The sequence below is a fragment of the Boleophthalmus pectinirostris genome, unplaced genomic scaffold (assembly GCF_026225935.1).
Source record: "Boleophthalmus pectinirostris isolate CB_2022bp ecotype Guang Dong unplaced genomic scaffold, ASM2622593v1 HiC_scaffold_5, whole genome shotgun sequence".
NCBI classification, from domain to species: domain Eukaryota; kingdom Metazoa; phylum Chordata; class Actinopteri; order Gobiiformes; family Gobiidae; genus Boleophthalmus; species Boleophthalmus pectinirostris.
In genome coordinates this window covers 28,059,526-28,072,555 of record NW_026571404.1, presented here as the reverse complement: position 1 = coordinate 28,072,555, position 13,030 = coordinate 28,059,526, and the positions used below count along the sequence as shown (strand labels likewise).

Below are 13,030 nucleotides of genomic sequence, written 5' to 3'. Positions count from 1 at the left end.
GTACAGGACCTTTAAGCCTATTCCTTATTATAGGAATCAAGTTTGAAATGTTAGTGACATGACAACACAAAAGAAAAAAAAAATCCATATATATATATATATATATATATATATATATATATCACACACAAAACCTGTAAAATCTGTATATCTATATCAAATAATGTTAAGCCACAATGCCAAAACTAACATTTAATGAAACAACCCAAGCCATTGCAATTTACCCAATTCAATTTGATGAAAGGAAGATAAAATATATTCTCTTTTTTATACAAATTGATTGGCTAAGATTAATTCAATCACTGTGCTTTATTGATCCAATAAAAAGACCCAAAATGAGTTACTGAAGACTTTACATTTTTGAATGAGTTTCTGAAGTTTGCAGATGCCAATAATAGAATATCAAGTCTGTGAAGTCAAAACTTTCGACATCAACAGTGCAGATTGCTGAGTTGCAAGAAGTTCAGCTCTATTCTTCTCCCGAAAAAGAACATCACTGCTGGTCTTTGCTAAATGCCATGTGGACGGTCTGCTAGGCGATGGTTTTGTGGGTGGCGGAGTCCAAAAAGTTGAAAAAAAGTTTGTAGCTTTGTGTTTGGCATTGACCACACAGATCAGCTCTACATAAGAGTCCATCCCATCTGTGGACCAGCTTCGGCAGTGGCTATGAGACGCTCTGTGTGCTGCCATTGCTGGAGGGAGTGTGGAGGTCTGAATTATTAAAACCCTAGAGAAAAATGTCAAGATGTCCATCAACTTCCTCTCAGAATGTAGCCTCATGCTGCAAGACCATAACTCCTCCAGCTGGGGATGGTAATGGAAGAAGACTGTTATGTTTTTGTATGGACATGTGCAGCTGACCTTAGTCCTGTAGAAATGGCAGACTGGGACTGACAGATGTTACCAAGTCAGCCATAGTACATGTCTGACCTATAGGAGCACACATGCTATACTTCCGTCATGTATTTTTATGGACTTCAGTGGCAGTAGTTCATGGGCAAGCTGACTAGCAGTTCCTCTCCGTGTTGCAGTGGATTTCTTCTGCTACATCTTGCATCATCTGAGTTCATGCATGTATGGATTGGTGAATCTAACTTGCCCATGGTGAATACATGAATGTGTGAAAGCTGACTGTGTGCTGTATCTCTGTCATCCTTATGGCATTAGCATAGATTTGGGGTTATGTCCAACCACCTATGACCTGTAACAGGAGTGCAGCAATGGAAGATGAGGTCATGTCTTACATTTGCATCTACTGGTCCTCCTACTATTTGAAGAAAGGAACAGTCATTTTACTCCTTTAAAGTAAAGTTATGTAGTAGTTGTGGCCATACTGATTGTCTCAAAAACAAAGCAAGCCTAGGCCTGGTAAGTAACTGGATGGAAGATCACTGGGAAAATCAGGTGCCACAGTGGTGGGCCAGTGGCAAAAAAAAAAAAAATGTCATTGTGTCCTCAGGCAAGACACTTCACCCACACTGCCTAGAATGAAAGTGGTGTGTGTGTGAGTGTTGGTGGTGGTTGGAGGGGAAGATGGTACAGACTGACTGCCTCACTTCTGCCAGTCTGCCCCAGGGCAGGGTAACTTACCACCACCGAGTGTGTAGTGAATGAAAAATGTACTGTAAGTGTCTTTGAGTGTCCAAAAAAGCGTTACATAAATCCAATGCATTACTATTCAAGTATGTGGACAACCAATGCCACCAGTCCCTTGTGCGATTATCATTACTCTTGTTTTAAAAATGTTTCATATAAGCATATTTTTAGCATCATTTTACTTTGGCAAAGCAGGGAACATGCATTTCTCAGACTTTTAAATCCAGGTCATTCCTGCCCATTGGAACTACAGAGCTTGAGAAAAGAACCCAGAGTAGACAAAGTTAATAGTCTTATTAGCAGGCTGGCTTGTTTTACATAGCGGCTTTCAATACAGTGTTGTATCAAGCATTTCCTCTTAAATCAAGACAAATTGAGTAGTGAATTTTGCCCAAGGACACAACAGAAGAATGTCCAGTCAGAAGCAGGGTTCAAACTGTCAGGTTTAATAGCAGCATTTCAATCATCAGCTATGTGTAATTGTTTCTTCAAACAAGGCCGCTAATAAGACATACACAGTTCACCAGCATAATCTTATTAGCTTTTCATGACTCTACAGCATTCCTTTCCATCAAGTCTATGCCCTCGTATTTGTATAGAACAATATTTGATGTAGTTCTTGCCATAACAAACTCTTACAGGAGGACAAACAGGACAGATAGGGAAGTGATTGAGGACATGCCCTCTCGTTGTGCCCTCGTTGGCTTCACAGTTTGCCTCTGGAGATGCTGCTAAAGTGTTTGGGCAATGGGTTTAATGAAGGGAAAAGACTTGCCTCGGAGCGGGGAACTCACCACTCAAAGTCGGCCTCTGTGCACGGGCAGGAGTCCGACTTCTGAGGCACGTACTGATCTCTGGCCTTGACACATCGAGCGTTCGCTTTCAGTTTTTGGAAACCCCTCTTCATTCCCATGATGCACGCTTGGCCCTGTAATGAATAATCCATCAGAGGCATTTCAAAGCCTCTGTATTTCCTTGTGTAGCTTGTTTTGCATGATTGTGTGACAGAATTTGAACATTTTAAAGCCTAATCATGCACTTAAACATTCAGTTTTAAAATGGCATCCCTTACTTGGTCGTGTACTTGCCACATGGTGTAGTCATCAGAGGTGCAGCGGTGCATAAAGATTGACCGGAAGTCCACTTTGACAAGCTGCCACTCGGATCGATGACTGAAATGGCCGAAGATTCTGCACAGCACAGATAAAATAGAAAAACTGACAGTGACAAGAGATCCTTTTATTCACATAAATACATCGAGATGTAGGCCCTATTCCAAAAAAGTTGAGAAGAGAGTAAAAAATCTAATAAAATTCACATATTAACATTTGAAAATTATAGCTTATAATTAGCTAAGTAATTGGCAACAACACTTGGGGCAACAAACTGCAAGTAATATTATTAGGACTTAGCTACATTTCACAAAAAATTTCCCAAGATAGAAGAAAGTCTTATTTTAATTGTATTCCAGAAATTATTGCAAACGCAAATAATGTCAGATAATTAATTGGAGACTAACCTAGAACTTTGGACCATAGGTGTGGTACAGCCTGGCTCACTCACAAGTGTAGGCTAACAAGCCATGAAACTAATGAATTTTAAAGAGCTAAAAGACTGGAGTATCAATTGTATTTGGTCATAGAAGAGGTTTTCAATTTGCCTGAGTCTTCCATAAATGAGCTTTGGCCCTAAAAAAATATAACAGGCTAAAAACTCTTCCACTGCTCAGCCATTAAAGCTAAAGCATTAAGGCTAAATATTGCCCTTTTATTTAAACTAAATATAGTGATTTTTTTGTTTTTGTTTCACTACTTATTATTTCTCTCTCTTCAACATTTTGATGTATTCTAAGTATACTGCAATCATCAACACTTTCAACCTTGCATTCATTTCCATGCACTTTCAGATCCTCATCAGAGCCATAAATCATAAATAATGTAGCCATTCACAAACATACAAATCTGCACACATATACATATCTGCAGTTGCTTCTTACGTCATTATAAGGGTGTCCTCTCCAGGCTCCCCTAGCACCCCATCAACATAGAGCAGGGACGAGGTGAAGCTATATTTGTCCCAGTTTCTGCCCTCATCAAAACTCAGCCTGGGGGAGAGAACAATGGTTGGATCGCAGAGAGAAGAAATAGACTCATGAGCTTCAGCAGAGAAGCAAGTCTGACTTTTTTTTAGTTGTGAAGACTGAGCGTGTTATAAAAATCCTTGGAGAGCCTTACCAAATGTGCCTAATTGGGAGAGGTGTGTGGCGGATGGCTACCAGAGATCCCCCTTGGTTCAAGAAAAACACACTGTACTCTTCCTGAAAAACCTGCAGTCAACACAGAAAACATACGCTTATTTGGGACACTTTGGAATATACCAGAGTTAAAGGGCTTATATTAAACTATTCTCTGATCTATGCTACAATCTTTCTGTGTTTCTTCATCAAAAACATACCTGGAGTTTTGTGTTGTCTCATTCACACGTTTAACACACAAAGCGTGCATATTTAGGCTGAGTTCTTCTCTCAAACAGAAAACACTCTATCTTGTGAACTCATTCATTTTGTGTTTTGGAGATGTAAACAGATTAATAATCCAGGATTACATAAACATATGCAAATGAAACAAAACACAACTTTGTTTAATGAGGTAACAGTGTTATAAAAGCTCAAGAATCCCTACAGGACCTTGAAATCAAAACAATTAATAAAATAAATTATTATTATTATTATTATTATTATTATTTAATGTTTATTCAGACAGTATTACATAGAACATGCATAGAGAACATAAATGCATAGATATGACACATAAAGTAAATATTTATTTTCTGTAATAATAAGATAAAATAAATCTCACGCAGATTTTACAGAAAAAGGAATCAAATGTAACATCTGAACTTCGAGCCAAACCACATGGATTATCACCTCATATATATCACTCGGTGCACATCTGACTTCACATAAGTCCTCTTTTTATTACATTTATAGTATGACCTTTTCATCCTCTAATACCACTTATAACCAGATTTTTTTTTTTTTTGGATGATGTCCGCATTATAATAGTAAATTGCTTTTAAAGAAAGGTTAACATACATTGTCCCTGTTAAATAAACAAATAAATATTTAGCAAAAAACTTTTTAACAAAAAACTTTTGACCAGTTGACAGAACTGAATTTCTCCTTTGCTATGTTTCATTTAGATACTGCATTTGTGGGGAGTAATTACATTTGTGTACATTACAGATTTAGCCAGGTTATCGGTGAGATCTGTGGAAACTAAGAATGCTTTCAAGGTAAATTCTATTAATAAAAAACAGAAGATAGTTTAATGCCATACTAGTTTAGAAGATAGTTTAATGCCATACAGATAGTTTAATGACATACTGTGGATTATAACAGGCAAAACCACTCTCCGTGGAGACAAGCAGATTGCGGACTTCACACCAGAAAAGTACAGTGCCCCTTTTAAGACATGTGATATCTGAAACAAATGATCAGGTTTACCTCAAAGGATAAAATTGGAAAAGCTAGTGCATATCTGATTCAAAGTGAGTTTTTAAGACAGCACGAGGGAGAACTGCCTTTGAAATTATTTCAGATATCGCAGACATGTCAATATTTTTGTTAAAATCAATTTTCTTCAAAATCAGCTTCAGAATTATTCAGAATAGTACGGTAAACAAGTCAAGGCCTCCATTTTCCCTTCAAACCCTTCCTCTTTGTTATCTTGAGAGCCATAGGCTTCTTTGTTTGGCTTCTGTGCAGATAACTATGCACATATACATGTCTCACACATAGCTGGGTGTCGGGCCTTAGTGCTTTTTCTGTGTCAACCGCAATGTGTTCGCAGCAGCAACACTTTGAAACTGAGAAATACAAATTGTCACATAACACGGGGCTATATTTGTACAAGTGTTGACTGTTTCTTAAAGCAGCAGAAGAGAAGGTTTTAGTCTTTAATATTCAGTAGAGAAATCCATGTTGTGTGTTTCTTTAGCCATACAAGTCAAACACACTCTTTGCAAAGAAAACTGAGTAGATAGCATTCATTCATTTTGGACCAAATATCACTAATTCAAAAGCAGTGGGTCAGGGGGAATACTGAACAGATGACTTTTTAAAAAATAATATTCTGTTCGAGTTTGTAATTTATTCTGTTTTTGTATTGCTAAAAACAACAAAATGAAATCAAATTATTTCTTGTAGACAGTGTAAATTATAATAAAAATTATATAACTGCTTTTTCAGTGCGATTTGTAACATTTCTGGAGTTTGTCACCTACTTGCACGGCTCACCTCTCTACAGATCTGATCTGTAACTTGGCCTGGTAGAATCACCTGCTTGTAACCATGAAGATAGTTTAATGCCATATTGTGGGACATATCATATCAGTGACATTGTTCGCTTTTCACTGCAACTGTTCTGCAATATTATGATACACAGCCAAAATCTTTTGTAATGGCTATAAATGTGCATTTTGACATTTAGTTTTTTACCTCTCTCCATGTGTTCCCCGCATCTGACGTGATGAATACACTAACATTAGTACTGGTCAGTTCTGGTCCAATCACCCCTAAGAAAACACAACAACAGCATTACTCAACCAGCATCACGAAAATGAATTACACCTCGAGGCTTTTCAAGGTGGACTGTCTTTTACAATTAGGCAAGTAAGGCTCAAATCTCTTACAACTTGCATTTGGAGATAAACAAGATTATTGACGCAGTGCTACCATCTTTTCACCTGATGCTATGATAATTCCCGGAGCTGTGTCTTTGCTGACGATATTTCCAGAGGTGTAAGGATTCTCTGAGACGTGGAGGTGCAGATGTAAGGAGCAGTAAGGCTGTGGAACAATGGCACAAAGGAGATTAGACAAAAGGATCATAGAGAGGCAACATCACACGCGCACCACAGATGCAAACTGTTAGCAAAAATAGATTGTCTGCTCATTCTGAGCGCAATCCACGCTGTTCAAATGTGAGGTTGTTTTTACATGATTAATCAGCCAGTCACATGGACATGACTGCTTTTTATAATTAGAACTGGCAATTAATGAGAAGCAGTTGTTAATTGTGTTAATTATATGCACATAAAGATGACATATTTGTTAAGTGACAAATCACGTTCTGTCAGAAGCAAAGAATAATTCTTATGCTGAAGCCTGTATAGAAGAGTGTTTTTATGTTAATGTATTTCAGCATCATCACAAGCATAAGACAGTCAAAGTCACAATAAAAGTTAATGAAATAGTAAGACTGTGTACAACAAATACTCAAATGCAGTTTCAGTTCCCCCACAGTAATCTGTAACTTGTACTTCACAGGTCACAGACAGCAGCAGAGTCTTAGTGTTTGGGTCTGGTGTGTTACACCATTCTCACACGGATGTACTGTGAGCACACGTGCATGTCAGACAGATAAAGTCAGTGCCCAAAGCTCTCGTACAAAGATGTCACACAGAAACACATATGAGTTCAGTTCAATCATGTGTGCTGATGATAGTCAGCCTAAAGAAAGTCACTGATGACAGGAAAGGACAACAGAGTTATGTATTCTAATATGAAACAGCATGGTCACAAAAACAAAAGTTTCACAATGACTTGTGGACTTGTGACAATGTTAAGACTTGCTCTTCAGGGCAAAAGCGTAGTTTCATTTCTGCTGCTGTGCACTGCAAAGAGGTCTCTCAGCTGTCAACTCTGCCCAACTCATATCGCTCCGTCTCAGCAACTTAAGTTCCAAGCTATAGATTTTTACAGCAATGGGAATTTGGTGAATCTCCCAAAATCCTTTCTTATTATTCCAAAAATATTGGTTCCTTCATATTCCTGTGCCTCGGCAATATCACTATAAATACCACATACAGAGCCCTGCTGTGTAAAACAATACTGTGGTATTCTAAAAGGTTCAGCACAGGCTTTCCATACTTTTTCAACTGCAAAGAACATTCTTTCATGAAGTTATCAGTAGGTTATAAAAAGTGTTTTTCTCCTTTCAAGCCCCACTATTATTAAACTCCATGAGTCCCAGTCCAGTGTGGTCTAGTCTATGTGACATTTTATGAGCACAAGCAGTTATGTAATGGAGGTGATTAGGAACAGCGCTTCTTTTTACAGCTCTGGTTTGAATTACCAGTGCCTGCCTCCAACAGTGGCCCACTTACCTGTTCACAATAGACCTTGTTTCCCTGGAGATCGGTGGTTGGCGCCTGCAGAAGCCGCCAGTCTCTCCCCTTGTTGTAGGTGATATACGTTTTCACTTGGTTCTCTACAATCTTATTCGACAGGAACACCCCTTTAATCCCAGCTACCTGCAGATATGAGAGTGAACAGAGAAGTGCTGAGGAGACACAACCACAGGGAGAAGAAAACAGAAGCTAAATTATTCAAACTAAAGTTAAGCTGAGGGCCTAGTTCGAAGAGTGGAAAAGCGATATCTGACAGTGAAAGCTATTTTGGACCATCTGTATAGAACTGTAGTATCAAAACAACATATGGTGCCGCTCTGGGACATTTTAACTTTTTGTGCACCCAGAATGGCCTCACGTGTTGGCTCTCACCTCAACTCTCCCCTGTTTTATTTTTTCCAGCGGTAGGACAATTTAAATTTGAGCCGGTCAGCTGTCGAGGCAGAGTATAGCGTGCACAAAATGAGTGTTGGAGAAATGCGGCTGATGGCTATATCCTGGATAACAACATTGGGCTTTTGCTACAGCGTGAAGGTGATTTAATTCCAACTGCTCAGCGAAACACATTAGGTTACATGTTCCAACCACGAGTTCATGGTGTTGGTGCTGTTGGTGAAAGGTAATGAAGTAAAAAAGTACAATACTTAAGTACAAATTTCAGGTATCTGTACTTTACCTAAAGCTGCACTGTGTAACATTTCTAGTGAGGGGTCTGTTACGTGCTTATGTCCATGGAAATGTTATTGGTTTATCTAGAATGTCCCACAGTATATCTATCACAAGGGAAAAGCAGGTTACAGCACTATGCTAGATTACAATTCAGATCTATGGAGAGTCGCCCCATTCACAGAAGGAATTATTGTATTTTTGAGCAATAGAAGCACCTGTAACGAATAAATGCAAGATGGAAATGTTAAATGTCATACAATGGAGCATTCCAGGCAAAGCAATGACATATCCATGGAGACAAGTAGAATAACAGACCGTCCACCATAAAAGTTGCGCAGTGCCCCTTTAAAGGTGCATTGTGTAACTTTTCTGGTGGAGGGCCCGTCAAATGTTTTTCTCCATGGAGTCGCTTTGTCTGGAATGTTTCACAGTATGGTATTAAACCTTTCTATCATCATGGACACCAAACCAGACCAAGTTATGGGTCAGATCTGTGGAAAGGCATTGCCAGAATGCCTGTTTTTCTAGGTATTTTTGAGCTATAAAACCACCGGTAATTGAATAAATATAAGTTTGTATGAAACATTCCAGGCAGGGCAATAACATGTCCATAGAAACAAGCAGGTAATGGACCCCCAACCAAACCAAAGTAACATAATGCAACTTTAAGTAACAAAATTGAGTACTTCATCCACCACTGGCTGTTAGATTGTCAGGTGCGGGATAGGACACAATGGGTGTTTTGTGTTGTAAAAGGCATCTGCGCTGTCCTCGTTCAATGTCACGTATAAAAGAGGGAGGGAATAAGGCACGGGCAGAAAAGTGATATGTGAAACACTTAGAGGAGCCTGAATAAAAGGTAATGTTCCGGCATATGCTCTCTCACAGTGGGCACATCTGAGCACGTCGTTTCAGAATGGGGTTTTATGCGTGTTTAAAAGTCATCTCCAACTGAAAATATTGTCTAAAAGTAAAGCGAAAATGAAGGTAAGCCTTTTTTGGAGAAGTGTTTGTTTGGTAAGTGATGAAACAAGCTTGCGAATTGGTTTCAGAGACAAAGTTCACCGACAACAGGCTGATGTAATTTCACAAACACTGGCCATAATGACGTGAAATTCTATGATCTGCAATAAGATGGAATGGGCCTATTTATTATGTGCAATTGTAAACAGCAGAGACAGACTGTTGTAAAATGGATGTTAACTGCGAAGGTTGAACATTAAGACAGTTTTAGCAAGTTGTAAGTACTAAAACTTTGATTAGAACAACACTGCTGCTAATACAGATACTGTATACAATCTGTTAGCCCAAGCTTTTTTCTGTTTTATAACCACACAAAATTAGGTAAGAAGTTTAAACAGCTTGAGCAATGGTAATCAAAAAAACAATATGCATGAAAGTTAATTAAAGGTACAGTAAGTGACTTGAAAGGAAAACAGAAAGTTAAAACAATACTTGTTGTTGTACTATGTTCCATGGCGATAGATTATTTTTATGTCATACTGCAGAAGATTTTAGCAAAAAGAACAACATTTCTGTGGAAACTAACAGTAGAAGGGCCTCCTTCAGATTTAGCAAGGATACATGTTTTCCTAAATTATTTAATAATCACAACCAAAAAAAAAAATAAAAAATGCATACTTTAATTTTAGTCTATTTTTAGCTAAAAAATAAAATAAAAAAATAAAAAGTTACATTCTGTGGTTTTAAGGGCCTGGTATCCCACACATACACATACACACAACTCATCTTTACCATCAGTACAGTACTTCATAGTTAAGACACAAGAAACATTGCCGCTGAACAAAAAGATCAGAGTTTTGAGAACAAAATACAATAATTCTCTGAAAGCCAAGGGCATGCTCGAAACAAAAGCAGTGGCAGTGACATAGAATCAACTGATGAAATAAACTTAAGAAATACTTCTGTTACAACTTGTAATAATTGAAATTACTTGAATCTGGGCATCGTTGAGGTTAGTGCATAATTCCTATAATACATGACCAGATATAAATGGTCAAATGAGTTCACATTTAAAATAGTTTGAAATGAAACTATCTTTAAATTTTTAACGTCAATATTAATCAATTTGTAGAATGCTTCCTCTGATTACTTAAGAGGCTGAAATCTCCACTGAAATCTCCACACCCCCACTCGAAATAAATAGTTTTAAAATAACCCCAGACAAAATTAGAAACACTTCATGCAGTATGTCATGGGGCACAATATGTTCTCCGCACCTTCCAATTATTCTTGTTCCTACAACTTAACAGCTCAGTAATAGAACCACCTTGAGTGGTTGAAGGCATGTGTGGGATTTCCATTAGAAATAAAATAATGGCCTCCACTCCACAACAGCACAAAGCACTCTGCCTGTATATCACTGTTCTCCCTTGATGATATGTAGGGGGACAGCTTTGCCCAATGCAGTGTCAAATATAAAAAAAAATACAGCAAATGAGAGGAGGAATATACAGCACTGTGTATTATTAAGTCAGCCTCAAAATACTGTTAAACAAAAGAACCGTAAATAATGAATATATGCTTGTTATCCCTAAAAAGTGTACTGAGTGTACCGAAATGGGCCAATGCTGGAATAAAAGAAAGTATTTTGCTTAGATATAAATTCAAGGTTCTGTGATTCTATACATTTGAAATATGAGACAAAGATACTTATTGTACCCACTCAAAGAGCAAATGGTTCCCTGCTAGAAACAGCACTTACTACAGAGCTATACAGGTTTAAGTGCCTGCTATTCAGGAGTGCACTGAGTACACTTTTCAATTTAAAATATGAATAATTATATATATTAATGAAGATAATTTACAGCTAAACCAGAATAATTTCACATTTTAGGTCCAAGTCAGTCTACTATATCTTCAATAAAAAATGTTTTCCACCTCTGTATGTATTTTGTTTCTGCTTTCATTGTTCAGAGTTGTCCTTCAAAAACTCATATTCACTCAGAAAATTGTCATCTAAATGTAGTAGCTAACTCTTTCGTAATTGTGAACCTATCATTTAAATGTATTATGAGAAATGTCTAAGATTTGAGAAGCTTTCTACATGCTTTCAAACCCACATTTAATTTTTCTTGTAATGATTTGCTTTTGTTGATAGAAGCTGCTTTCTTTGTTCAGAGTAGTCCTTAAAAAAACAGGAAATTGCCATATATTAGGTAACTCTTAGTGCATCAGAATAGCAAACCTACATATTAAATGCACTATATTAAAAAATAAAGCTAAATTTGCCATGTTAACTGAGCTTTTGGACTGTTTTATATAGTGTTTTCAACCTTGTTTGAATGACAGCACATTATTTTTATTGAAAAGATCCTGGGGCACACCACCCACTACAAATGTTATTCAACTATACTATTTATGTATGTACTGCACCAGTAGTATTTGTGTTATATTATGTAGCTCTTTGGATTTGCCAGTGGTTGTTTTGATAACGTTTTCACATTTTATCTGGTTCAGATTTTAGCCCCGGGCGTTCAATAGGCATAGCATTGACAGTAAATCAATCAAGTTTTTTTGGCACATCTGACAACTCCTCCAGACATACCAACAGTTTAAAATCAAGAAAAATACCGCTGTGAAACACTGTAAACCTGCACTAGTCCAGGTCGTATAAACCCAATGCATGAATCCTCTTTAGTCTGACAGAGCGTGCCTGCAGCTTTGTGTACTCACCTCGTACAGGTCTATCATGATGTTGCCTTCGGGCCCTCCGCTGCTCACCACGCTCTCCAGCATGAGTGTGAAGAACAGCCCCCTGGACTCAGACATGTACAGGTGGTACGAGTCGTTCTGGTGCCAGTCCTGGATTGCCGCTACGACCTGGTTATCATCAGTGCTGATTATCTGTAGGTCCTGAGGGCACACCGACACTTTTATATGGAGATTCATACAGCTACAAAGGTAAGTGTGAAATGATTCCGTTGTATCCTAGCGGCACATTGGGAGTTTTATTCAATAGTGCAAGGATTTTACAGAATATATTTTTCTAAATGTCACTTCTGTAATAGCATAATAAAAACAAGTTTTGTTTATTACATTTTTACCTCTATGAAGGACACATTGAAAACTGTTCTGTTTGGGGACAATACATTTATATTACATTTTTACACAAATTTTCATAAAGCATTAAAGGTGCACTATGTAACTTATTGGTTGGGGGTCCTAGAAAAACAGGGCATTCTGACTGTAATTGGGGTTGCCTCACCACAGCTCTGACCTGTAATTTGGTCTGGTTTGTTCTCCATGAAGATACAACAGTTTAAACAATACTGTGAAACGTTCCAGACAAAGCAATAACATCCATGGAGAAAAGTATTTGACAGACCCTTCACCAGAAAAGTTATACAATGCACCTTTAAGGATGTTCTTTGTAACATACTGTCAACAGAAGAAGATGAGGATCAGTCATATGAAATGATGAAGTAAGATAAACATTGTATTAGAAATAATTAATAATGCTAAAAACAGATACATCTTAGAAATTTAAATGTATATAGATTTTGACTGTGTTATGAAGCTAAGCCTGATCCAAAATGGGAAAAGTCACTCT

At 37.7% G+C, this 13,030-nt stretch overlaps 1 protein-coding gene across 1 annotated transcript in view; it reads right to left on the bottom strand.

Moving 5' to 3' along the window:
• LOC110156979 (VPS10 domain-containing receptor SorCS1-like) overlaps positions 1 to 13,030 on the bottom strand; it is a 109,150-nt gene that overhangs the window by 28,676 nt on the left and 67,444 nt on the right. Inside the window, 8 exon segments of the mRNA XM_055162627.1 lie at positions 2,391 to 2,524; positions 2,669 to 2,786; positions 3,593 to 3,700; positions 3,831 to 3,922; positions 6,095 to 6,171; positions 6,343 to 6,445; positions 7,765 to 7,911; positions 12,154 to 12,333. Coding sequence (XP_055018602.1) covers positions 2,391 to 2,524; positions 2,669 to 2,786; positions 3,593 to 3,700; positions 3,831 to 3,922; positions 6,095 to 6,171; positions 6,343 to 6,445; positions 7,765 to 7,911; positions 12,154 to 12,333 — 959 coding nt within the window.